At 39.5% G+C, this 27,921-nt stretch overlaps 1 protein-coding gene across 3 annotated transcripts; it reads left to right on the forward strand.

Moving 5' to 3' along the window:
* Positions 1 to 27,256, forward strand: cabp1a (calcium binding protein 1a). Of its 3 annotated transcripts, none has more exons than XM_052093675.1 (7): positions 1 to 979; positions 21,580 to 21,610; positions 21,994 to 22,137; positions 22,226 to 22,335; positions 24,430 to 24,504; positions 24,577 to 24,649; positions 25,535 to 27,256. In XM_052093675.1, the coding sequence occupies exons 1-7, from the start codon at positions 269 to 271 to the stop codon at positions 25,558 to 25,560; spliced, it is 1,170 nt and encodes a 389-aa protein (XP_051949635.1). In that variant the 5' UTR covers positions 1 to 268; the 3' UTR covers positions 25,561 to 27,256. The 3 variants fall into 3 exon arrangements, with proteins under 3 accessions (XP_051949635.1, XP_051949636.1, XP_051949637.1); XM_052093676.1 differs by having other exon boundaries at positions 22,229 to 22,335; XM_052093677.1 differs by lacking the exon at positions 1 to 979 and adding an exon at positions 21,349 to 21,474.
* Positions 27,257 to 27,921: the final 665 nt, after the last annotated feature.

The raw sequence follows: 27,921 nt of genomic DNA on the forward strand, positions 1-27,921 counted from the left end.
ATCTATCTTTTTTGGTTTATATCCTCGTCTTTCTCCCTTACCTACGCGTCCTACCAGAATAGCGCTACACCGCCTTCCAGAGCAATCAAGTGGCACCAACTTCAAGAGGAGAACATCTCTACTGCATCATTTTCTTGAGCCCAACATGCCATCGAGAAGGATTCGATGGACTCTCGCCACTCTGGATCGACTTATTTCATTCGAACGGTAATAATGTGACACCTCAGAGGTAAGCCTTTACCTTCAAGTGCATTTTACAAGGCTGAAAATGAGTTTCACGCTCCCTAAAAGCGATTCGACGACCTCCTTGCTGAGATCCTCCGCACCGAGTAGGAGAGCAGCTCCACATCCCGACCACAGAGGAGCCAGTCGGACTCATCATCCGCGTTCAGCGGCAGCAGAGGCGTCATCTGGGGCAGAGACCGCTTTAGAAGAGTCGTTCTGGACGGCGGATTGCGATGCGAGCTCACGGAGACCCCTGTGTCGCCCATCACTGGTGGCTAACCGGAATAGCGCGGAGAAGAGCCACCCACAACACTCCCACAGACACGCTCTTTCTACGGCTCACAGTCAGGAGGACCTGTCTGAGCTTCCAGGTGGAAGGGAGCGCAAGACAGTCAGACGACACCACCACCATCATCATCATCACCATCATCACCACCACCGCCATCGGTCCACCCGGGACGACCTGCCCCAGGAGCCCCGACCCAAACACTCTCACGCCGCTCGCATGCCCAACAGAACTCAATCTTTCTCCGAGTGCAGGGACGAAACGGCTCTCTTTTTGGAGTCATCCCAATTGGACCGTAATCGACCGGGTTCGTCAGCGAGTAGAGAGGCGTGTCCACCCTCCACCGCCTCGTCCTCACCGGTGCCCGCATCCTCCAGCCGCTCCTCCCGGAGATCAGGGCGCTCCAGCGCAGCATCCTCTGAAGCAGATTTCAACCTGCGCCCATACCTCAGCTCAGTGTTTGGACAGGTAAGGCCTGAGTTGCCTACATGCGGTTTATACAACTTTACATGTGGGCTTGATTAGGTAAATGCCTGACGAAGGTCGTGTGACTGAAACGTTACCATAAATACATTTTGTAATACTCAAGCTAAGATAGCCTAAGATAGTGTGCAGATTGTGTCCTACGCACATCAATTACGTTTCAGGTTTGCGAGGTCACTTGTTCATTGGTTGCAAGTGGGCTTGATTCAAATTATCTCTAAACTATATTTACACAGTGCAACATCTTTTCTGGCTCCTTAAATTTGTGTTTCAGATGCCACAAGTGGGTAGGGCCTTCAAAGCCATTTTTTGGTTCCTACATGGTTCTGGAAATGTGTTTAGTTCCCAGAACGTTTGCAGTACAGATCTTTAAAGAGATAGTCACCCAAAAATTATCATAATTTTCTCACCTACATGCCAATTCCAGATGTGCATGACTTTCTTTCTTCTGCAGAACACAAACAAAGATTTTTAGAAGAATATTTAAGCTCTGTAGGTCCACACAATGCAAGTAAATGGTGACCAGAACTTTGAAGCTCCAAAAATCACATAAAGGCAACATAAAAGTTATTCATACTACTCCAGTGGTTTAATATATGTCTTCTGATGTGATACAATTGCTTTGGGTGAGAAACAGACAAATATTTTAAAATGTTTTACTATAAATCTCCAGTTTCACTTTCAGAATGTGAGAGTGAAAGTGGAGATTTAGTAAAAAAAGGACTTAAATATTGACCTGTTTCTCACCCACATCTATCATATCGCTTCTGAAGACATGGATTAAACCACTGGAGTCGTACTGATTTTGTTTATGCTGCCTTTATTTGCTTTCTTGAGATTCAAAGTTCTGACCACAATTCACTTATATTGTATGGACCTAGAGAGCTGAAATATTCTTCAAAAATCTTTGTTTGTGTTCTGCAGAAGAAAGAAAGTCATGCACATCTGGGAAGACATGAGGTAATGAGTAAATGATGAGAGAATTTTCATTTTTGAATTTTCTTGATAAAGAAATATGATCGTGTCTGGTAACATGTGCATGTAAAATGGATAGAAATAGCATTTTAGCTTAGCGTAAAGCTGACAATTTACACAAGGTTTATTTCTGTTTCTTCTGCTTCCAAACTTACTTCAAACGTACTTATCTGTCTGCTCGTATGAATGTAACACATCTTAATAAAATGTTTCACTGCTGTTCAAATGCAATTTGGATCGCATCATTTATATGTATAAATGCTTTCCATCTGAGAGGACTAAATATTAAATGGAACAAATGACTTTAAAATGCAAAGCAATCTTTTTAGTTATCAAAATACTTTTTTAATGTAACTGTATTCTAATTACCAATGATTTAAATCGTAACTGTAGTGCAATGCAGTTACTTATATTTTGTAGTTACATGTATTCCTTTACTCCCCAACCCTGTATGTATATATGGCTAAAAAAGGCCAATGAGAAGTTGGCAGCTAGTATTTGCATACCCCGCCCCCAGACATACGGGTACAAAGGCGAGGCAAATACTAGAGTTCATTCAGAAATTTTTCGATTTCAGCGATGATCCATGGGATTGGGGCAGGCGCCGCGGGCGATGAAGGTGATTTGGGGGCAAAGACAGGCTGTGTTCGCCGGGTAAATCCCCGCGAACCTCCCGCCTCCCCGGTACGCTTGCTGGCTTCCGTCCGAGCTCGGGATGAGCGATTTCTCTCCAATAGGTTATGTTCTCAGTGCGAGAACATAACTGTGGCAGCATTGCGATCACGGGCTTTCTTTTGTCATGAGAGAAAGCCACTTCAGCCGCCCCCCCCCCCATCGGAGAGCGTTACAGCGGTGTCTGATGTTGATGACTCGTCTGCGCCGCCACCTCCGGGTCTGCACGGCCAGACTGAGCCTGATGCACAGAGGTCCGATATGCTTCCCCGGGTCCCGCGAGCACGAGGTTGGACGGGAGAAATCCCGTCCCCCTCCCCCTCATGACTATTTCATTTGTTCCACGGGCATGTGCGCCGCTCACAGCCACGCAGCCCCCCCCCCGGTTCCTTTCTTCCCGGACGTGCATGACGAGCTGAGCAAGCCAAGCTTCCTCGCTCCTCCGCTCTCACTACCCTTGGCGGTACCCCCTGCATGCCATGGCCCCCTCCTGCAAGTCCACTGGGCCAAGGCACTCCAAAATTTGCACTTGGGTAGTCCTGTTCTTGACGTGCTGCAGGAACTGCACTCGAACAGGCGAGGGCCACCCTCGTGGTCCGGAAACGCATGGACTGGACCTGGTCGCAGTTGAGGAGGTAGACAAAGCACGCTTTCTCAAACTCTCCTGTCTCCCAGCTCCGTCCATTAGGCGACACCACCTGACGACTCCACCCAGCAGTCCTCAGTCGTGAAGAAACAGACGGAGGCTACTCACACATCCTGCCCTGCCGCAAACACATGCCGCCAGGGGCCATCGGGGAACGGAGGTTACATTCGTAACCTAGACGTTCCCCTTCTGTCACTCTCTCCACGTTTTGTCGGAGAAGCGACACTAGGGGTCCAATTTAAATTACGCCATGCGCTGAGCCGTGTACGTGGTCTGACACAGGAGGGCTGCCAGTCGCTGAGGCAGCCCTTGCCCCGCTCCGAGAAGCCGGCATCCGCATACTCAACTACCTCGACGACTGCCTCATACTGGCCAACTCCCGAGAGTTACTATGTGCTCACAGAGACCAGGTGCTCAAATACCTCAGCCGCTTGGGGCTTCAGGTCAACAGAGAAAAGAGCAAGCTCACTCCGGTTCAGAGCATCTCCTTTCTCGGCATGGAGTTAGACTCAGTCTCAATGTCTGCACGTCTCACCAACGAGCGTGCACGGTCGGTGCTGAAATGCCTCGCAAAGTTTAAGCCAGGCACAACGGTCCCTCTAAAACTCTTCCAGAGGCTCCTGGGGCATATAGCATCCTCCGCCGCAGTCACGCCGCTGGGGTCGATGAATATGAGACCGCTTCAGCACTGGCTTCAGACTCGAGTTCCTGAGACGAGCATGGCGCAACGGCACGCACCGTGTGATAATCACCCCCGCATGCCGCCAAACACTCAAACCCTGGACAGACATCTGCTTTCCTGCAGCAGGTGTCCCGACGCGTTCTGGTCACTACTGACACCTCCAAATCGGGTTGGGGCGCCATTTGCAACGGGCACGGAGCTGCGGGCCTTTGGAGAGGGGCCCGCTGCGCTGGCATATCAATTGCCTAGAGTTGTTGACTGTTTTCTTTGCCCTGCGACAGTTTCTCCCATTAATTCGAGACAAACATGTCCTAATCAGGTCAGACAGCACCACTGCGGTAGCGTACATAAATCGCCAAGGCGGCGTACGCTCCCGCCACATGTCACGACTCGCCCGTCGTCTCCTCCTTTGGAGCCAGCAGCAACTCAGGTCGCTGCCTGCCACTCACATCCCCGGTAAACTCAATGTGGTAGCGGACGCGCTGTCACGACAACGCTTGCCTAGTGGAGAGTGGAGGCTTCACCCCCAGTCGGTCCAGCTGAATTGGGAACGATTCGGCAAGGCCCAGGTAGACCTGCTTGCCTCCCGAGAGACCTCCCACTGCCCGCTCTGGTATGGCCGAACAGAGGCTCCCCTCGGGGCAGACGCGCTGGCACACAGCTGGCCCGCGGGGCTGCGCAAGTACGCATTCCCCCAGTGAGCCTTATTGCACAGGTGCTGTGCAAGGTCAGGGAGGACGAGGAGCAAGTCACACTAGTGGCTCCATACTGGCCCACCGGGCCTGGTTCTCGGACCTTGTACTCCTCGCAACAGCCCCTCCCTGGCGAATTCCCCTGAGGAAGGACCTTCAGGGGCAGGGCACGCTCTGGCATCTGCATCCAGACCACTGGAAACTCCACGTCTGGTCCCTGGACGGGATGCGGAAGATCTAGCTGGCCTACCACCTACTGTCGTAGACACGATCAACCAAGCCAGAGCCCCTTCCACCAGGCAGCTCTATGCCCTGAAGTGGCGCTTGTTCGCAAATTGGTGTTTTTTTAACAGAGGAGCGCAGTTAGGTCAGTGCTCCTATTCCTGCAAGAGAGGTTGGAAGGGAGGCTGTCCCCGTCCACCTTGAAGACGCAGTAGACGGCAAGTCCCTTGGTAAGCACGACTTAATCATCAGGTTCCTAAGAGACGCCCGGAGGTTAAATCCCTCCCAGCCAAGCCTGTTCCCCTCCTGGGACCTCTCGGTAGTCCTCACGGGCCTCCAGAGACCTCCCTTCGAGCCGCTAGAATCAGATGGACTCAGGGCCCTCTCTCTTAAAACTGTCCTGCTGATCGTGCTCGCCTCCATCAAGAGGGTCGGGGACCTGCAAGCGTTCTCTGTCAGCGACACGTGCCTGGAGTTCGGTCCGGCAGACACTCTGTGATCCTAAGACCGTGACCGGGCTACGTGCCCAAGGTTCCTACCACTCCCTTTAGAGACCAGGTAGTGAACCTGCAAGCGCTGCCCCGGGAGGAGGCAGACCCAGCCCCGTCGTTGCTGTGTCCAGTACGTGCTTTGCGTACCTATTTGGACCGCACGCAGAGCTTTAGATGTTCTGAGCAGCTCTTTGTATGCTTTGGGGGACAGCGGAAAGGAAACGCTGTCTCCAAACAGAGGCTTTCCCACTGGGTAGTAGATGCCATTTCATTGGCTTATCACACTCAGGCCATGCCCCCCCGCTTGCGGGTCCGAGCTCACTCGACAAGGAGTGTTGTGTCCTCGTGGGCACTGCCCAGGGGTACCTCCCTGGCAGACAATTGTAGAGCAGCGGGTTGGGCGACACCCAACACCTTTACGAGATTCTATAATCTCAGGGTTGAGTCAGTTTCATCTCGTGTTTTCTCAGGTCTGAGCCAGTAGAACTCGGTAACATGCTGATGGGCTGATGGGTGAATCGCTTGCATATACGCCCTTCCCCTCACTTGAGGTAAAACTGTGCGTCTTTTTTCCCAGGAGATTCCACTCAACTCGAATCCCTGGTCGATTCCTCCCTAGCCCTCGTTGGTCCGCAGTTCGGCGGAGGAACTTGCCGACCCAATCCACTGTGGGTACTCAAATCTACCCTGTACTGGAATAGGTGCTCCACAGGGTGAGGACTCCTACGCGAACTCCCCCTGTGTGTATTTTCCGCGATATGGTCCCCTTACGAGCGGACTCGCGTTTTCCTTGGGTAAGTTTCGGCTGCCCTTCGGTTGCCGTGTGTAGCAACTCCCCCCTCGCTGAGGCTGGATCTACCACCGTGCCACTTCCACGTGTCACCTAAAAACACATGTGATGTATTCACCACCTTATCTCCCCAGCTGGGTAGGGGTGGTCTCCGCAGGGTCTTTTCCTCCTGAAAGAATAGGAAATTGGGTAAGACCGCCTTCCCTCAGTGTGTGTAAGGGCCCCGGCTGTCTATTGCTTTATGCGAGAAACATAGAGAGAAAAGAGGCCCAGCCAGGCTTGGCCCATTCCCAGGTTGGCAAGCATCACCTTGTTCCCCTGTCAGGGTAACCAAAAGGATTCCGACAACTTTTGTGGGGCATTGGGGAAGGGTATGTGCAGTCTGATACAGCTGGTCAGTCTGGCACGTAAAAACACCTGCCCGCTCCGGTGTCAGACCACGTACAGGGCTCAGCGCATGGCGTAATTTAAGTTGGACACCTAATGTCGCTTCTCTGACACAACGTGGAGAGAGCGACAGAAGGGGAACATCTAGGTTACGAATGTAACCTCCGTTCCCCGATGGAGGGAACGAGACGTTGTGTCCTTCCCGGCCACGTCGCTGAGCCGAGCCGCTGTAGTGGCCGAACCATTTCCGGCTCCTCAGAAAAATCCTGAATGAACTCTAGTATTTGCCTCGCCTTTGTACCCGTATGTCCGGGGGCGGGGTATGAAAATACTAGCTGCCAACTTCTCATTGGCCTTTTTTCATAGATCAGAGGTATATTCTGTGCTCAAGAGAGACCCCTAGTGTCGCTTCTCCGACACAACGTCTCGTTCCCTCCATCGGGGAACGGAGGTTACATTCGTAACCTAGACGATTTTATTCATATTCATTTATTCAAATTCATAACAAAATTCCATCAAACTGAATTTAATCTTTAATAAAATAAAACAAAAATAAATACTTTATATATAATATTAAATATTGTATTAACTTAATTTTGTTATACATTACAACATTTATTTTGATGGAATTATGTTATGAAACTGAAATGTGTAAATCTTTAAAACAGGCAAAAATATATTTAAAGTGGATGTTCTTTGTGAATTTGTATTAGGTTGTGACACAGGTTATGGTTATATATGTATATATAAATTAACCCTCCAAAAGAACTGCCCTAAAATGTTAGGAGTTGGTCCCCGAAAAACAAATAACCAAACAGAAAACATTTGGGGACATAACGTACATCTGTGTTTGCTGGGATGCCATAAACAATATATTGGCCTATATGATACCAATAAACAACAATAGCCTAGCGGTGTCTCATGCATCTGTTTATGTACATTTACAGTAATTGTGACATAGGTGCTTAATTAAGGGGCATGACACAAGCAATATTATCTAAATGACGATCATTGATATTAATGATTTTTTTCTCTTCATTCTTGATTGAATGCTTTCTGACAGTAAACAACTGTTAGCTGTCATTAATTAAATGTGTCCCTCTTTGGATTGGCTGTCTAGATTGTTATGGAAGCCTGCCTTCGTTATACGTATCACAGAACTTTGAAAATCAATTACATTAATAATAAAGGAGGTCTTGGCCAGAAGGAAGAGCTCTTAGAAAGCGGGTGATCCTTTGTTAGTGAAGCTTTAGACACTGAGATGTTGAACAGATGATGAATAGAACCTGTAAAATGTCTGTTTGTTAAATGCAAATCTTTTTAAGGAAATCCAAATCAAACAGATTCTGTGAATAATCAACGGTGTAATGACAAAAGCTGATGCGAGATCTGATGGCATTGCAACAATGGCTTTGACGCTGTGCTGTGGTTATGAAACCACACACATGCACAAACACATTTATTTTAAGCTGTACCTGACAATTACAGTATGGGTATCAGTGAAGCTTTTAAATGGACATTTCACACTCAGTCAGAATCCATCAGGTTGAGTTAAAAGTGGAAATGAACTGGAAGGTCAAGGAAAACACAGACCAGATCAGACCCTTTAATTGATATGGCTTCAAGGTCAGAGCTATGCTCAGCGTAACAGTGAATATCACAAATAGAACAAAATGCACTTGTTAGATTAAAGGGTAAACAACGAACCAGCAAGTAAGAAAACATGAGCAAATCAGGCTTATTATGAGATACACCTTCAAGGTCAGAGCTGTTCTTACTTTAACCATCCATCTGTCTTTGTTTATATTGTTTAATGTTCAATGTAATGTACATTTGGACACAGTACGTTTCCCAGTCTTCCAACAGAAAGAAGACCCACCACAATTATTATGGGGTTTTCTATATTTTTGGGCATGTGGACTTTTCATCATTATTGCCTATACTGTCTCATGCATGTCTAAACTGTTGGAGAATTTAATTGGCATTCATTGGCACCTCACATTTACTGTAAAAAAAACCCTTCTGTTTGCAAGTATGTTGTTTAGGCTGCCAGCCTCAGACACTCTATGAATCAGTCATGCTGGAGTCTCTCACTGTTTGTGTGCATGTGTGTGTAAACACACAATTTACCAGAAATGCAGTATAATAGGCTTCGGATCACAGGGGTGACACATTCTACATCCATCTATCTGAATTCTAGATGCATGCCTTCGAGTGTTGAAATGAGAATGACAAAAATGTCCCTGGATGACAATGCCACTCTTTCCCTTCATACATCTCTTTAACGTTAAACCGGATATGGTCTCCCATTCCCTTTAGATCTATTCTTAGTGTCACTCTTTTTCTTTTCCATATGTGTGTGTGTTTCATTCCTCCAATCTGTTTTTGTATCTATTGTCAAAATGCCCCTCCTCGTTTTTCTCTTGCTGATGTTTTTTGAGGTCACTGTGACCTTGCTATGGTCTGCTCGGAGACCAAGAACCATATAGTGAAAGAGTGAGGGTGCGAAGGCGAGATAGAGAGAGAGAGTAAGTGAAAAGATGATTGTAAATAGATTTTTTATTTATTTATTATAGTGTCAATATTGTAGGAAATATATAAATGTAATGATCAAATCCCACTTTTTCAGATATAATCACACAGCACTTGCACATGCATAACATGGCATTGTAAAGATGCTAGTTAAAGACATTATTTACTCACCCTCATGTCATTCCAAATCCATATTTCCTTATGCTAACAAAACTAAAATATTTTCAATTATATTGCGATTGCTGATTTCTATAAAATAGCAGTTTGTCATGTCTCTGAAGACATATGATCACTTTGTATGATAAATACTGTAGACTGAAAATTAAGAAGTTTTCAAGGTGAGATCAGGTTTCAGTTTTCTTTCTGATTGATTTTGCTGTTCTGTATAACTCTTAATGCTACTGTACCTCACTGAACAGAAGACCATTTTAAACACAACACACAAAAGCTTCTTCCAGTCCATTAATTTCATTGGACAAGTTGGATATTATGAGGGCTGATATTTAGTATCATAGCAATGGGACTGTTTGTATCTCACTGCTTCCTCCTTGTCAAACTTGCAACGGTTGATCTTGCTTTGGCTTTGTTTGGAACTATTTTTGTTTGCGGAAATAAATGTAGACTAACTAATGGTCCATATTGTGACTGAAATGTAAGTTACTTGATATAAACTTCTTGTTAAAAGAACTTTAGTATAAAAGCAACATCACTATTGCAATCATGCTATTGAACTGAATTTTAGTCTTTAATTACCTGAGTGTCCTGATGCTGATATTCAGTACAACAGCAGTCCTACTTGTGAGAAATTACACTGCAAAAAAACATCAGTATTATTTCTGAGTTTGTTGGATTTAATTGAACTAATTTCAATTATGGTAAAAACTTTCAAAAAGGCAACCAGCTTCAGGGCTCTTTTTAAAGGTGTCTCTTTTAGTTCTCTTAAAAACTAAAATTCTCTCATTATTTACTGATATACAGATGTGTATGACTTTCTTTCTTCTGCTGAACACAAAGATTTTTTAGAAGAATAGCTCAGCTCTGTTGGTCTATACAATGCAAGTGAATGGTGACCAGAACTTTGAAAATGTTATTAAAAGTAATCCATACAAATCCAGTGGTTAAATCCATGTCTTCAGAAGCAATATGATCAGTGTGGGTGAGAAACAGAAAAAGTTCAATATTTAAGTCCTTTTTTTGCTATAAATCTCTATTTTCACTTTTACATTCTTCAATCTGTATGGATTAATTTTATGCTGCCTTTATGTGCATTTTGAAGCTTCAAAAGTTTGGTACCCATACTCTTGCATTGTATGGACCTACAGAGTTGAGATATTCTTCTCTATATTTGTTTGTTTCAGTAGGTAAAAAAGTCACACACATCTGGGATGGCATGAGGGTGAGTGAGTAAATGATGAGAGAATTTTCATTCTTGGGTGAACTATATCTTTAAGGCCAAATTAGTTCAATTAATTCCAAAAAACTCAGAAATAAGAGTGATGTCTACATGTCCTCCAAAGTTCAACTAGCTTGCATTCATAACTTTACCTGAGCATAAATATAGTTTTTCCTCAGTGCTTGAAGTGGACGGAAAAAAAGTGCAGGTACTCTTCTTGTTAGTATTACATTTTATTATCAAATTTGAAAAGTTTGAATTATTTTCAAGTTCTGGCCATAAATTCCTTATTAAGATCTGGCTGAAGAACAACTATGAACTTACATCCTCATCTAACAAATAGGTTTTGATTAACATTATTCTTAAAAAATAAAAACATACGAAGTAGGGTTATTGTTTATGAAAAATGAGAAAGAATCTTTAGATCTGCTAAAGTCTGTTTCTTTGTCAGTATAAACACACATAAGAGAACAAAGGCAATCTAATGTAGAACTGTCATTTTACACAAAATAATTTTAGCCTAAAACTGGAAAAGAGCATTATGTCTGTTTTTCCTTTTTTTTATTTTTATTTTCCTCCCATTCAATGAGGGCAACATTTGCATTCCTTATCCGGCACACATTAATTGGCAGATACTTGAGCAGATAATAATCATTAGAAACGGTAAACAAACTGATTTAATGATGTTCAGGATTTAGAAGGATGTATAACCAAACACAGCAGGATTTATGCATAGGCAAGTTCAGTGACAAATCACATAATTTTTTTATGTGCAATACAGAAAGGAATGGAAAATAAAAGTAAATGTTCCTATGTATTTTCTTTGAATGTTTCATCATCGTGTTGCCTCTTGTGATATAAGCTGACATTACCTCTGTAACAGATGTTTTTTTTAAGTCTGTAGATTTGACTGCACCCAACAGTAAAGCAATTTACATAAATATATTTGAGTGAAATATTTGAGTTGTTTGTGCACAGGTGTAAAAAGGTGTACGATTGAGAACTTGAAAAAAAATTGCGTGATCCTGTTGCATTGCGTGTGCTTGCGTGCGTGTGGAGCTTGTGTGTGTTGACAGGATGAGAGTTGACAGTTAAAAGTGTGTTGAGCTCTGAAGTTCAAAAGAGAGCTTGAATAAGGGATGGAGGGAAAGATAAAATTAAAGTATCAGAGGAAGAGAGGCAGTAAAGGGCATCTATTTTTCTCAAGATGAATCATCGTGGGGAAAAAGACAGGGTAAAATAAAGATGGATGGAGTGTGACAGATACACAGATGTGTGTGTGTGTGTGTGTGTGTGTGTGTGTGTGTGTGTGTGTGTGAGCGTGTATTTATCACTTTGTGGGGACCAAATGTCCCCATAAGGATAGTAAAACCCGAAATTTTTGACCTTGTGGGGACATTTTGTCGGTCCCCATGAGGAAAACAGCTTATAAATCATACTAAATTATGTTTTTTGAAAATGTAAAAATGCAGAAAGTTTTCTGTGAGGGTTAGGTTTAGGGGTAGGGTTAGGATTAGCGGATAGAATATAAAGTTTGTACAGTATAAAAACCATTATGTCTATGGAAAGTCCCCATAAAACATGGAAACACAACATGTGTGTGTGTGTGTGTGTGTGTGTGTGTGTGTGTGTGTGTGTGTGTGTGTGTGTGTGTGTGTGCGTGTTTTTTAGGTTACAAACTGTAATTACAAGGGTATTATGCTATAAATGTGGTTTATGAGGACATTTCTAGTGTCCCCATAATTCATCATACTAAACAAAGTTTTATTGAAAATATAAAAATGCAGGATCATTAATTAGCCTTTGTATCCACTTTTTAAGTTTTGACACCATTTAAGCTTGTAAACATCTACGGCTATAATATTTCAAAATAAAGGCAATAGGAGCCTGCTGATAGTAACATATCCACAACCTGAAATAATTATGTTTTTGAACTCTTACAAAAAACCTCTAATGTACAGGGTCAATCAGGGTTTCTGTGAGGGTTAGGTTTAGGGGTAGGGTTAGGTTTAGGGGATAGAATATAAAGTTTGTACAGTATAAAAACCATTATGTCTATGGAAAGTCCCCATAAAACATGGAAACACTATGTGTGTGTGTGTGTGTGTGTGTGTGTGTGTGTGTGTGTGTGTGTGTGTGTGTGTGTGTGTGAGCGTGTATTTATCACTTTGTGGGGACCAAATGTCCCCATAAGGATAGTAAAACCCGACATTTTTGACCTTGTGGGGACATTTTGTCAGTCCCCATGAGGAAAACAGCTTATAAATCATACTAAATTATGTTTTTGAAAATGTAAAAATGCAGAAAGTTTTCTGTGAGGGTTAGGTTTAGGGGTAGGGTTAGGTTTAGGGGATAGAATATAAAGTTTGTACAGTATAAAAACCATTATGTCTATGGAAAGTCCCCATAAAACATGGAAACACTACATGTGTGTGTGTGTGTGTGTGTGTGTGTGTGTGTGTGTGTGGTATCTTTAGCTGTCTGTATAAATGATTGTTTGGATTAGAGACCGGGCCTGCAGCCGTGAGAATGGTAATATGCATGTCTGAATGAGACCCACTCTCCTCCCAATCTCTTAAACAAACACACACACAGGCACACTGAGAGAGAGAGAGGTTTGAGTTTTGGCAGATCTTATTTCTAATTTATACACTCCTCTCCATTTGCAGAGCTTTATCTTTCTATTGTTAAATTATATTATAATTAATTTATCCTCTGCCCCTATACGGCAACAGGAGACCCCAGACTGCCCCAATTCCCTATGTACAGTAATTTCAAGAAAAAGGCCTACATAACATTTAGGATATCTAAACGCTCAAGAACTAATATGTTTACCCTGTTTACTGAGGGGAAAAATATGGGATATTTTATACTATTTTGATTGGGTTTCTCCAAAATGTGAGACCTGAGCACATCTTGTCCCCAGTTTTTCCTTGCTATGTTTGTTACCCAATTTTGCCGACTGACCTAGATGTAGCTGTATTTATTAATCAGAGAAAGTCCAGTGCGTTATGTGTACTATCTGGGCATACAGTCTTTGAATGAATTGGAGGTTTCAGGATACATTTTTGAATACTATGAATGCCTCTAAATGCAAACTAACAAGCCACAATGACTTCGGATGTCTGGAAACCTCAAGCAGCACTAAAAGCAAAGAATATGAATTAATTTACATTTTGCTAAGTGCCCTAGTTATGTTTATGTGCGTCTTGGTTCTCATAACTTTCTGGAATAATAGATGAAAAGGCTTCATGCCTAGCAACAATTTTAGCTTTGACTACTGTATACAGGTGAAACTCGAAAAATTAGAATATCGTGCAAAAGTTCATTAATTTCAGTAATTCAACTTAAAAGGTGAAACTAATATATTATATAGACTCATTACAAGCAAAGTAAGATATTTCAAGCCTTTATTTGATATAATTTTGATGATTATGGCTTACAGCTTATGAAAACCCCAAATTCAGAATCTCAGAAAATTAGAATATTGTGAAAAGGTTCAGTATTGTAGGCTCAAAGTGTCACACTCTAATCAGCTAAACACCTTCAAAGGGTTCCTGAGCCTTTAAATGGTCTCTCAGTCTGGTTCAGTTGAATTCACAATCATGGGGAAGACTGCTGACCTGACAGTAGTGCAGAAAACCATCATTGACACCCTCCACAAGGAGGGAAAGCCTCAAAAGGTAATTGCAAAAGAAGTTGTATGTTCTCAAAGTGCTGTATCAAAGCACATTAATAGAAAGTTATGTGGAAGGGAAAAGTGTGGAAGAAAAAGGTGCACAAGCAGCAGGGATGACCGTAGCCTGGAGAGGATTGTCAGGAAAAGGCCATTCAAATGTGTGGGGGAGCTTCACAAGGAGTGGACTGAGGCTGGAGTTACTGCATCAAGAGCCACCACACACAGACGGGTCCTGCACATGGGCTTCAAATGTCAAACGTCTTACCTGGGCTAAAGAAAAAAGAACTGGTCTGTTGCTCAGTGGTCCAAAGTCCTCTTTTCTGATGAGAGCAAATTTTGCATCTCATTTGGAAACCAAGGTCCCAGAGTCTGGAGGAAGAATGGAGAGGCACATAATCCAAGATGCTTGAAGTCCAGTGTGAAGTTTCCACAGTCTGTGTTGGTTTGGGGAGCCATGTCATCGGCTGGTGTTGGTCCACTGTGCTTTATTAAGTCCAGAGTCAACGCAGCCGCCTACCGGGACATTTTAGAGCACTTCATGCTTCCTTCAGCAGACAAGCTTTATGGAGATGCTGACTTCATTTTCCAGCAGGACTTGGCACCTGCCCACACTGCCAAAAGTACCAAAACCTGGTTCAATGACCATGGTATCACTGTGCTTGATTGGCCAGCAAACTCGCTTGACCTGAACCCCATAGAGAATCTATGGGGCATTGCCAAGAGAAAGATGAGAGACATGAGACCAAACAATGCAGAAGAGCTGAAGGCCGCTATTGAAGCATCTTGGTCTTCCATAACACCTCAGCAGTGCCACAGGCTGATAGCATCCATGTCACGCCGCATTGAGGCAGTAATTAATGCAAAAGGGGCCCAAACCAAGTACTGAGTACATATGCATGATTATACTTTTCAGAGGGCCGACATTTCTGTATTTAAAATCCTTTTTTTTATTGATTTCATGTAATATTCTAATTTTCTGAGATTCTGAATTTGGGGTTTTCATAAGCTGTAAGCCATAATCATCAAAATTATATCAAATAAAGGCTTGAAATATCTTACTTTGCTTGTAATGAGTCTATATAATATATTAGTTTCACCTTTTAAGTTGAATTACTGAAATTAATGAACTATTGCACGATATTCTAATTTTTCGAGTTTCACCTGTATTTACAAAATATTTTCCAAAATGGTTATAAGGTACCTCTTATACCTTGTTGCTTATATATGTATAGATACTTTCACATTACAAAATGATACTTTCAGTCAAACATCTGAGAAGTGTCTAGATTTTGATAATCACTTTATTATTTTGCACAGACTGATAACACTGTGAATTCGGTGACAGAAGTTCGAAAGTTCTGCTACTGAAATCGTTCTGTGCTTACCGAAATTCTAACCACTGCCCCTAGTGGATGAAGCTGGAAGAGTTGTTGAGGTGAAATGTCCACTGGGTGCTGCCAGAAACTTGTTGTATTGTTTGTATTTTTATTTTAACTATACTCACTAACCCAAACCCTAAACCTTGCCGTCAGTGGAGTACATTTTTAATTTAATTTATTTTTTATGTGAACATGATTACTTCCTGGTTTCCACAGGACCAGAACCCATGAAGTGAAGTTGCACCACAGGGAAAAATGTATGATGTGGGATGGTTCTTGTCAGTAATTATGCTGTATGTTGTCGATCATTCATTAGCGGCATGTTGATTTTCTGTGCAATGATATTGCTTTCACAATGCAAAGTCTAAGAAATTTGTCTTTCTTTTTGGGCTGTGTTTTTGAATAAACCATATTGTTTTACCTGTTTATTACCAAATCACAATAATTTCCCTTTGAAAATGTGCAGTATTTTAGGTACCTTGTGTATTACGCAGTCAGGCAGGCACAGTAGCTGAATTATATTTTTCTCTAATTCTGTTAATACAGTTTATGTATTTTTCTCTGTGTCTGTTATGCTCTCTCTCTCTCTCTCTCTCTCTCTCTCTCTCTCTCTGTGTATCTACAGTATCTCAAGCTCTCTTTCCCTTCGTCTCTGTTTACAGTTGCTGTGAGAGTGTATAGATCTGAAGAGCCAGTCTACACAATGTGTTCAGTAAACTGTTATGACGAATGAATGGAAAATGTTGGCTGGATGGCTTATTTTTATTAATGGGAATGCTTTCTTTCTCAATCTGTCTCACTCTCTCACACACACGCGCAAATTCACACATACACACACTCACCACCTTGTGACATTCACAACACATATGGTTGTGCTTGAATGGGCAAAACTAAAAACATAGCCACGGTCGGCAATATTCTGTCTTAAAGTACATTGTAAAAAAAGGAAGAAAATGATCACAATTTCCAATTTTTGGTAGAACAGGTTACAGCTGGTGACATTTAACTTTCTTGGTCATACACTTGAACATTTCTAATGATATTTCAATTATAATTCCCCCTATTGGCAAAATTAGATATGTGAAATTTGATATGTTCTCAAATGGTCATCTTTTTATTATGTACCAAGTTTCATTAAGATTGTACTTTCCATTCAGAAGATTTAAGTCAATTAGTCAATACTGGCCATGCCTGAAAATTTGAAATCTGAAAATGAGCTGTGGCGTTGTGGTTAGTGTAGCTGCTTTGACATCCTAAACAGTGTGGCTAATATGGGAGACTCAGGTTTGAGTCCAACTCAGGCCGTGTTCCTATCCAGCTTCCTGTCCTCTATCAAATATGTCAGTCAATAATGAATAAGTAGGAAAAAAATGAATAAGTGGATTCTTTAAATTGAAAACAATGTGACCATTAGCCTATGGAATCACTCAGGGAATTTTGACTGGCAGTATGGTTCAGTACAAGCGTACAAGCATAAATGTAAATGTTCTTATTAGGGGCCGTTTACTTCGAACAAGTTTTTGCATTTGTTAACGCTGTTTTTCCATTGTTTTCCTATGTAACCTAGACGTGCAGCTTTGACCATTCAGCTTCGATGACTTCAGCTTCTAAACTGTTGTCGCATTTTATAGACGTTGTGTCAAGTTAAAAATTACTTTTATAACTAACTTTTAAAAACAGGTCTCAAGACTCCTGCGTTCTGTTCTATTCGTGGTGCTAAGTCTAGCTTTTCAGCACAATTACCCGTTCTAAGTGAAGGCCCCCCCAACAGCTTAGTTTTGAGTGTTTGAGCTTTGGAATAATTTCACTAAGATTCGTGTCTCTGCACTTATGGTTTCAGATGCACAGACACTTTTAGGGAAGGACATTTTTAATTATACGAAAATCTAAACAAAGATAAGGGCGTTCCACCACCTTCTGTGTTTGGACCACTAACAAGTAATATTTCCTGAGTCCATGTGTTTGTATTATCTTAAATCAGGCCCACACGCCTGCAGAACGAAATATTTTGATGGAGATATGATGTCAAATATCCATATAATGCTGGTCAAATGGGTCCAAAACTTCCAAGCTCCATAAAGGACATAAAGGCATTATGTCATATGACTCGAGTGGTTTAATCCATGTCTTTGGAAGTGTGTACAGCGCACCGCCCATGCAAGGAAGTGTAATAGAGCTTTAAATCATGTTGTCAAAAAAAGAAATACAAAAAAAAAACTTAAAAAACGATCGTATCGCTTCAGAAGATATGGATTAAACCACATTAGTTATATGGATTACCTTTATCCTGCCTTTATGTCTTTCTAGCAGCCTGGAATCCCATGAACTGTATAGATATAAACACATTATGCACTTTACACAATACAGATTGTCTGTCATCTTTATACAACATTGGCAAAAGCTTGTAAAAGAGTTTCTGTAAAAGTGTTAGTGTACATCTGTAAATGTTTTGACACAGATGACCTTTTAAATAATTTTCTATTTTCATAGCACATCTCTATTAGCATGGAGCTTGCAACCCCAAGGTCCTGAGTTTGATTCCTAGGGAACAAACATACGGCTCAAATGTATTAAGTGTTTAATTTGTATTAAACTAAATGTTAAGCATCTGCCAAATGAATAAAGTCAATGAGCAAGCTCAAATAAAGAGATACTTTATAAAATGGGAAAAATGAAACACACACACACACACACCATTCATGCACATTGTGATGCTGTAAACAGGTAAATATTGCCCACAAAAAACTTGGTTAGTGATGCATGTAGAATCAGCAGACAATAAAGGAGTTTTAAAATTAAAATTAAAATGAGTAATGGATACCTCTTAACATTTTCACACTCAAATTTATAAGCTCACCATCTGTACTGTGGTGCCAAAATAGCCAAAAATCATTCTCATTTGAATTAAAGTAATAATAAAAAAAGACTCCAATAATACATGTAAAATATTTTATTTGTTTACACTATTAATTAGTATTAATATTCATTTTTTGGTCCTAACTTTATAAGCATGTAATTCTGGTTCTGTTCACTCATCTTCCTGCAAGAATTCTTATTTATTCAACTAGATAGCAAAGATATTGTATCTCTTAACCCTGTTCTCATAAATACAATTGAAGTCTAGTGTCCATCCATCCATCCATCCATCGTCAACCGCTTATCCTGTGTACAGGGTCGCGGGGGGCTGGAGCCTATCCCAGCTAACATTGGGCGAAAGGCGGGGGACACCCTGGACAGGTCGCCAGTCCATCGCAGGAAGTCTAGTGTGATGTGCATAATTATTTCGATCAATCAAATACTTTATCATGTTTTACCTCAATATGGGGAAATGAGAGTTTCAAATCAGCCAGATCAGACTCAGGATTTGAGCTATGGTATAATAGAGGGTATTAGAGGGTATAATAAAGATTTTTATAAAGGAAATTACTTAATGTCCTTTGCGGAGATTGTAGCACAGTTTGATATTCCCAAAAAAACATTTCTTTAAATTCATTCAATTTAGGAGCTATGTTTCTATTTACCAAGGTACAAAGCTTACAAAACCCATTAAGACTCCTAATGACATTTTATTATCAAAGTCACCCATATCTAAAGCTTAGTAACAATGTTTTCTAAATTGTTAGAGTCATACTCTAAAGAATCTTCAGAATCCAAATTGATTTCCTGGAGAGAAGATTTAAAAATGAACATTTCCTTAGATACATGGGAAAAAGTGTGTATGAAAGCTCAATCACAAACTATTAACAGTAATCTCAAATTAGTACAAATGCATTATGAGAATGTATTTTACTCCAGTTAGGTTAAACAAAATTTGTCAGAACACTCCAGACACATGCACCAAAAGCTCAGCTGATAAAGGCACACTTTTGCACTGCATGTGGAATTGTCCAAAGGTGCAGGAGTTTTCGAAAGAGGGACTTTTACTAATTTTTTGATGGTATCTGTTAATCTCCCAATGAAATCAGAAATTTTCATCTTGGTAATTTTTCCTGAGAATATTGTTTACGGTAGCAGCACTCATAAACTCATTGACATGTGTATACTTCAAGCAAAGCGTCTAATAGCTATGTATCAGAAGAAAGTGGAAAGGCCATCTATCGTACAGTGGATAAATAATATGTCCTTTTGTTTGTCGATGGAAAAGATTTTATATATATTCTGAAAGGAAAACTGTCCTTTTTGGAGAATATTTGGAAACCCTTTATATCCTTCTTTATATCCTTTATTTCAAACTCGGATTTTAGTAATTTATTGAATGAGTTAGAAAGGAATAAAATAGCTTGATTCTCAATTTATTTTCACCCACAATTTATTACTACTAAACCATCAGCCATTTCATAATTTACTGTTATTCCTAAATTACCCTTTTTATATCATGATTTGCAACTCTTTTTTGCATGACTATTTCCAACTCTTCTCAATGTGTAGCTATCTGAATTGACCTGTGCCTTTTATTTTTTGTATTAAATTTTTTTCTCAGTGTGAAAAAGTTTTGCTAGTTGTTGTTTTTCCTTTATTATTATAATAATTACTATTATATAAAATAGATCTAACTATTTTTAATTTATAATATTGTTATAATACTTTTACAATATTGCATAATTTGTTACATCTCAGTAAAGAAATAAAAAAATAGAGATAGTAGAAAGTACTAGAATTAGTTTTCCTCTATCACTTTCCATCACAAAAAGCAGATCTGAATGTATGTGGTGCTCTAACATATTTAAGCCCTCACAGATGTGTTCGTCCATAGACATTCAGTCTAATTTTCAGTTCATGCAACACCCCCATTGTTACCTTGAATATCTCAGATTCTGAGTGGGATAGAAGCTCAATCTAGGTGTCATTCAAAATCTGAGATCCTCCCCTTTGATGTATAACATTTTTATCATCAATAGTATATAACGTAGATTTCCGATGATTTCTTTAGCATTCTTTTCCTGTTGGACCGCATATTGTGTTCTGGACATCTAAGATATAACATATGAAGCAAGCTCACAGAGAAGTAAAAAATATAAATTGTAACTTAATAAATGAATAAATAAATATATATGTATGTATGTATATATTTATTGAAATAGTGCTATTCGCTTATTTGTGACATGGAAGTTGTAATTTTATGGAACATAAATTATGGTTATCTTCCTTTAACATTTTAAGTGTATTTTTAAGCCATAGCGCCCCCTTTTGGACCTGCCGGTGGGTTCGCAGAGTTGAAGAGGTGTTAGAGGAACACATTAACACATTAAAAGATTTGAGTGAAACTAGCTCATTCTGCAAGAATGAGAACTCACAGAATGAGTATATAATGTGACAGATTTTTATATTGCCTAGAGAGAGATATCGCTTTGAAAACCAATCTTAATATTTCACATTCAGTGTACGTGTGACTTTGTCCTGGAATGTTTGATGTTTCTTGCATAAGCAATTTAGCTTTTCTTGTACACATAAAAGCGTAGGTGTATGTATTTACATCGCATAAATCTCAGCTCCTTTGTTTTTGTGAAAAAAATGTAGGTCGCATGTTGATGCCTGTGTGTTAAATGTCCTGGTCTTACGTCAAGAATGACTGTGTGTTTACTCTCTTTTCTTCCCCCATGGTTAATGCTACAGCTTCTGTTCTCCATCTTTCTCCCTCTCTTTCCTCTATCGCCTTTAAAGGTTGTCACTGTTAGGTGAGGAGGTGGGAGGGGGGTTGGTTTTTCTACGTCTCAAGCATGTTGCTGGGATTTGTTCTGTTCGGCTGTGACGCTGGAGAAATGCCATTGTCACATGACCACGTGACCTCTTTTTAACACACTGTTGCTCTTTCTTGCCACTATAAAAACAAGTTCACAGCCTGAATGTCTTTGAACAACAATGGGCACACTGATTAATCAAGGTTTTCTGGTAATGGAACCATCTCCTGAAGAACTTGATTGCCTGGATGATCATTTTATTGTGAGGGACTGATGTTTTGCATTTGGGGGGGTCGTTATTCCTTTAATGTTTGACATTTTCTGACGTTTTGATGTTTTCTTTCTCTATTGCCTTTTGTTGTAACAGAATCGAGAGTTGAGACCAGAGGAGATCGATGGTAAGTTTTCTGCTCTGTGCTATTTCAGTAGCACCCCTTATTATGAGATGACTCAATGTGCGTAGCTTGAAGAAATGAATTGAGCTATTTTAACTCTTTTAAACCTGCATAAACTAAATTACTACCATTGTTTTCTATAATAGCAATTTGTAAAATTCCATTCTTTTTTGTAACTGACATGAATTTTACTAGAATTGTGCTATTTCTTTTCTAAGCGATCACACTTGCAATTTTCAGATGATGAAAGGGCTGGAAAAATCCCATAGACTTATGTTAAACATGGGACTCGAGTTTTCTTAAAACTCATAGTGCAATTTTTCCTGTTTTTTACTACTATGCATTAAAATGCAGGTCATGTGTTTTGTTTGTCTTGATGACTGAAGAGTTGCGAGACGCTTTTAAGGAGTTTGATAAAGATAAAGATGGATTTATCGGTTGTAAGGACCTGGGGAACTGCATGAGAACCATGGGCTACATGCCCACTGAGATGGAACTAATCGAACTGAGCCAACAAATCAACATGAATTGTAAGTTTCTGTGTGTGCACAATTCGTATATAACAAGCCATGTCTTTTCTTTATGAAATATTACTTACAATCTCTATTTTACTATCAGTAGGTGGCCATGTGGATTTTGAGGACTTTGTAGGGTTGATGGGACCTAAACTGCTTGCTGAGACAGCAGACATGATTGGCATAAAAGAGCTCAGAAATGCCTTTAAAGAGGTTAGTTGAGAGGGAGAAAGAATACAATAATTTCCATGCAAGCACATAAATGCAGTGGGGACCTAAAGTGTGAGACCACATTGAAAATCTTGAATTGAAAATCTAATTTAAACCTGGAAATCAATGACCATGTTAACTACTTTGTACAAAGCACACATTTCCTTTGTTGCCATTGAAGCACACACGTTGTTCTTGGAACATACTCAGATCACGCTGGGAAAACATGGATCATCAGGTTTCACACAAACTCTACAATTTCAAACAACACTTGAGTGCATGGTGTCATTAACAAAAGGTGTCCTATCAAATACTAACAAAATCTAACATTTATGTTAATTGTTCAATAATTCAACTTTCTCTCAAATTGGCAGGCTGATAATATAATTCATTATAAAAAATACTGTATTATATCTGCATACTAAATTATACATTATATTTGTCAAGGATTGCAGAGAAAGGCAGAGGCTTAGGACCCAAATGCAGAGTTAAAAATTAAGGAATTTATTAATACAAACAAAAGGGCAAAAATCAAACCGGAACTCCCACAAAGGGGGAAAAACAAACATAAACTACCCCGTAGGGGAAAAGGTATCCAGGCTGGGGCAGAGGGTAACGGGGAATAACTCAAACGACCGGACTGGAAACGGGAACAGGGAATAACAAAACCACGAACCAACACACCGACAAACAGACTGGAAACATAAGCACACAAGATGATCTCACACTGGACAGCAAACATGAGGAGTTTGACTAAAATAGAGAGAGAAATCAACAGATTAACAAGACAGGGCAGGTATGACTAATAAATTATTAATGGGCAAACAAGGAGGTGAAGTTTGATGTAAGACAGAGAGACACGCAGCGATACAGAAACAAAAAAAAGCCACTTGCTCTCACAAGATAACAAAACACACGAATAGCATGAGTGCACATCGCCAAGACAATAAGGCAATATACGCTCATGCCAACCAACAAACAAGACAAGAGAATGCGTAGCAACACCAAACACAGCGATGCCATGCATTACATGCATACATCGCAAGGCCAACGCCACGATGCACTCAACAGGTGACAAAAATAAGACACACACACCCGACACCTTAGACAGAAGTGACCGAACCTCAGCACAACATGAAGACAGCTTGCGACACAGGCACGCAAAGCTAGTGCAATGCGCATCTGCTGTCGTGTGAGACAGATATATATTATTGATGCAAGTGCATGCTACCAAGATGATACAAGACATGGAATATGAGTGTACGGATCCCGACTCCAAAACCGAACCAGACAGAAGGGTCAGGATTCAGACGTCATGCTCCAGACATGAAACAAGACAGACCAAAGAGTGCACAGCGGGAAATCACAACCAGATCCGTGCTCTCACACAAAGACAGCACACGAAACGCAAGACAGTCATGGGACGATGATGCCTGACAGAGTCACAGGACCATGACAATATTAATTAATAATAATTATAATAATTCATAATAATTTTATTATTCTAATATATTATTATTATTATTGTATGAAAAATGTATTATAAAAATTCAAAATAGAAGCATTTTTTCTTTTGGACCACAAGCCGTGTCAGATGTATCCAATTACAAAGTAATTAGTTACTGTAATCAAATGACTTTTTAGTAAATAAGTAGCTTAACACATTACATTTTAAATTCTTGTAACAGATTAGAATTACGGACTTTCAATTAAAATAATAAATTTTTAGTACATTACCGCCGCTAAATTAATTTGTATTATTCATTTAAAATATGAATTAATATGTACTGTACGTCTTGTTAGTGCTTCTGTGACAGCTGAAGTGTATGCGACAATGAATGAGGAGGAAATATAGACATTTTGAATGAGCGGAAAACCAGAAACGTTTCTAGGAAAAGTAATTTAATAAGTAACTTATAAGTAAAATAATTAATAACGTGATTCGTTTTTAGATGATGTAATCAGTAAAATAATCTCACTACATTTTAGAGAAGTAATTAATCATTGTATTGGATTACTTATTTTGAGTAATTTAACCAACACTGACCCCATGGTATACAGAGATAAACATATCTGTTTTCTTTGTGTCTCTGTCAGTTTGATACAAATGGAGATGGGGAAATAAGCACAGGAGAGTTGAAAGAAGCTATGAGGAAGCTGCTGGGACAACAGGTGAGTGTTTTTGGTGCACCTGTGTGGATATTCTTAAATCATCTGTCTTTAACACATTATTGTATTTGTTAGGTTGGTCATCGAGACTTGGAGGACATACTGAGAGACATTGACCTGAATGGAGACGGCCGAGTAGACTTTGAAGGTAAGAATCACAATAACACCATGTATGAATATGTATGTATTAGGGCTGTTGATTTAACGCAATTAATCGCAATGCCCCCGGACTGTGATAACGAAGATTCTTGAGAAATGCAAGCTTGTAGTACCACCTGTTTACTCCAGAGGGCAGTAAGTGAACTTCAGCTGAGTGAGCAACGTGCAGTTTATACAGTGAAGAAAACAACCCTTCAGCAGCAACAACACAGATATGCGTTACATTCTTGCATTCAAAACACTTGGAGCGCAAATTCGAACTAAGGGATCTCAAGATGTGTTCTAATTATTAAACTATATTTAACTATATACATAACATAACATTTATGTTTATGATGCAACACAGCTGAGACGCTACACAAGCATGTCTGACGCAGGTGTACACTGACAGGTCCTTAAACAAGCCCTCATAATAAATCTTAAACTGATTGACAAATTCACTTGTGAAATAGATTGCTGTGAACTGTGTGCCAATGATTGACTTATGATCAATAATATGGTAGTAAACAATACATTGTATTCTAAAGCCGCTTTAATGCATTTTAATCATCTGAATATTATTTATATATATATATAATTTTTTAATATTTAAAGATAACTATGTATAATTATATATTGATATAAATATGTATAATCATTATGTATTGAATTATTGTTATATGTGGGGCTTTCTCAGCATATATTTGTATATGTGTTTAAATGTGATTAATCGCGATTAACTAATCGGGACACCATGTAATTAATTCGATTAAAACTTTTAATCGATTGACAGCCCTAGTATGTATATAAACTATGGATGTATAGCCACCATTTATGTGATATGATGTTCAAGTTTAAAGTTCAAGTCTGTATTTTTTATCTCTGTCCTTTTTAGAGTTTGTGCGTATGGTCTCCCGTTGAAAGATGGTTTTTATATGGTGTCTCCAATACAAGAAAGTGAGATGCTGTACTGCTTCCTGCTGGTCAAAGCAGACAGAGTATTAGACTACTGCAAGAAAAGCCTTGCTGAGCCAGTGTTTTACAGTTTAAAAACTGACTACTGGACTCTTTAGGACTTTTTAAACTGACGACCACTCATGCACGTACACATAAGAATACACATATACTGTAGCCAAGTGTCTCTGCACTTTCAACCATGCAAGACCAAACAATATATGTTTTTTACATGCATATTTGAATGAGGGTACCAATGTTTAATGATGGCAATATTACATTATGTGTTGTCCCTGTGTGTCTCTGTGTGATAAACTAGGTGAAGAATATGATGTCTGAGTGTTTTTAAAGCCCCACTCTTTATTTTTTCTTTGTGTGTGTGTGTTTGTGTGTGTGTACAGTTGGCATGTTAAATGCATTGACTTTGTGATAATATGTTATACACAACATGAGTTATGGTCAACTACTCCACTGTGAGACAAAAATTCCAGTTTTGACTATATATGTATTATTTGACTGTTTTTGTTTCTAACATCACAGTGTTTGCCTTTAAAACAAACATATACCACTGAGCAGCGTAGTTAAAGGAATATTTTGGGTTTAATACAAGTTTATCTTGTATTAGTCGACAGTATTTGTTGCATAATGTTGATTACCACAATAAATATTTTTTTATCTTCCTCCTTTTCTTAAAAAAAAGCAAATATTTAGGTCACAGTGAGGCACTTATAATGGAAGTGAATGGAGCCAATTTTTGAAGGGTTTAAAGGCAGAAACGTGATCCTTATAATTTTATACAAGCAATTACATGAATTCTTCTGATAAACTCATGTATTATTTGAGCTGTAACGTTGTTTAAATAGGGTTTAGGGTTTGTTAATATTACATCTTCATGGTAATAAAGTTGTTATATTGGCTAACTTTACACAGAAAATGTTAGTAAGTGATTTTACACTAAAATAATGTTAACACACTTATTGTTTATGTCTTGTGGCAATACTTTTGAAACTATAAGTATTTTGTCATTAACGGATTGACCACATTTACCTCCATTGTAAGTGCCTCACTGTAACTCAAACTTAAACTTTGCTTTTTTTAAAGAAAAGAAGGGACGAGCTTAACTTGTATTTAACCCGGAACATTCCTTTAAGGTTCACTCACAGTAAAAGATGAAAAAAGAACAAATATTCTGAAAGAAAATTTTTTATAGTTTAGAAACTACTGTTGCCAAGTAAATGTTTGACCTCTATGGATTTTAAGATATTTTAACACATAACTGGGGAGATCCTAAGTTTAGAAATGATAACTAAGGCTTTGATCAGATTCACTATTTATAGTTGTCATGACATATTTGTCAGGCAACTAATTTCAAGAGCAGTCACAATTCTAATCTGCATAGGCATGCCCTGTTTGCTTCATAGCAAAGTGTCCAGATATGATACAAACTGACAAAATAACTACATGCTTGAGAAACAGAGAGTGAAGATTTATTTATTTCAATTGAGTGTCTTTATGCCTGTTTGTGTGACAATTGTTATACATTTTGTAGAATATTGTCTTAAATTGTAATCTGATCAGACTTCTTGCATGCCAAAAAAAGAGTGTTTATATGTAATATGGTGGTTTTAATACATTGTAACAAATGAAGCAAATAAAATATGGTGTCTAGCAATAGTATATTTTTCATCAGTAGAATTGTGTATGCTTCATTACTTCAGGCTTTGTCCGTTTTTTAAGTTGCAGTTTATTAGGCATACTTTACAAAAGGTTTGCTTACACCTCCGCTTAAATTATTTCTATTTATATACACAAGGAGCAACAATTTTGCTTGTGTCTGCTCAGCTGTTCTCCAAATCATTCAGCAACGCGTATCACTTTCCCAGCGGCTGGAACGGACTGTTCGTGTTGTCATGGCAACGGGCTTTTTCCTTCGGACGGGATGTTCTGGATGCAGTACGACAGGCCTAAAAATGCTGCCACCCTGTGCTAAAAACAGGCTACATATATCTATATAAAGTATGTGTGTGTGTGTATATATATATATATATATATATATATATATATATATATAATCACTACAGCTGTGAGGAGTGCAAGATATATATTTATTAAATAATACAATTAATTGAAGTAATAATAAAAACATATAAATAACATATAATAACGTCTAATATAATACAATGTAATATAGTATAATATAAAATAAAATAAAAATTATGTAATATATTCGCCACAGCAGACAATCCATGATCAGCATATTTGACTTGGCACAGGTTTAATGCCACATTCCCTTCCTGATAATAATATAATATAACAATTAGTGTTGGG

The sequence above is a fragment of the Xyrauchen texanus genome, chromosome 27, assembly GCF_025860055.1.
Source record: "Xyrauchen texanus isolate HMW12.3.18 chromosome 27, RBS_HiC_50CHRs, whole genome shotgun sequence".
NCBI classification, from domain to species: Eukaryota; Metazoa; Chordata; class Actinopteri; order Cypriniformes; family Catostomidae; genus Xyrauchen; species Xyrauchen texanus.

Coding starts and splice junctions, on each gene's coding strand:
- cabp1a (XM_052093675.1), top strand. CDS start 269: ATGAGTTTCACGCTCCCTAAAAGCGATTCGACGACCTCCTTGCTGAGA. Junction 21,611..21,993: donor GAGACCAGAGGAGATCGATG/GTAAGTTTTCTG, acceptor TGATGACTGAAG/AGTTGCGAGACGCTTTTAAG. Junction 24,650..25,534: donor CGGCCGAGTAGACTTTGAAG/GTAAGAATCACA, acceptor TGTCCTTTTTAG/AGTTTGTGCGTATGGTCTCC.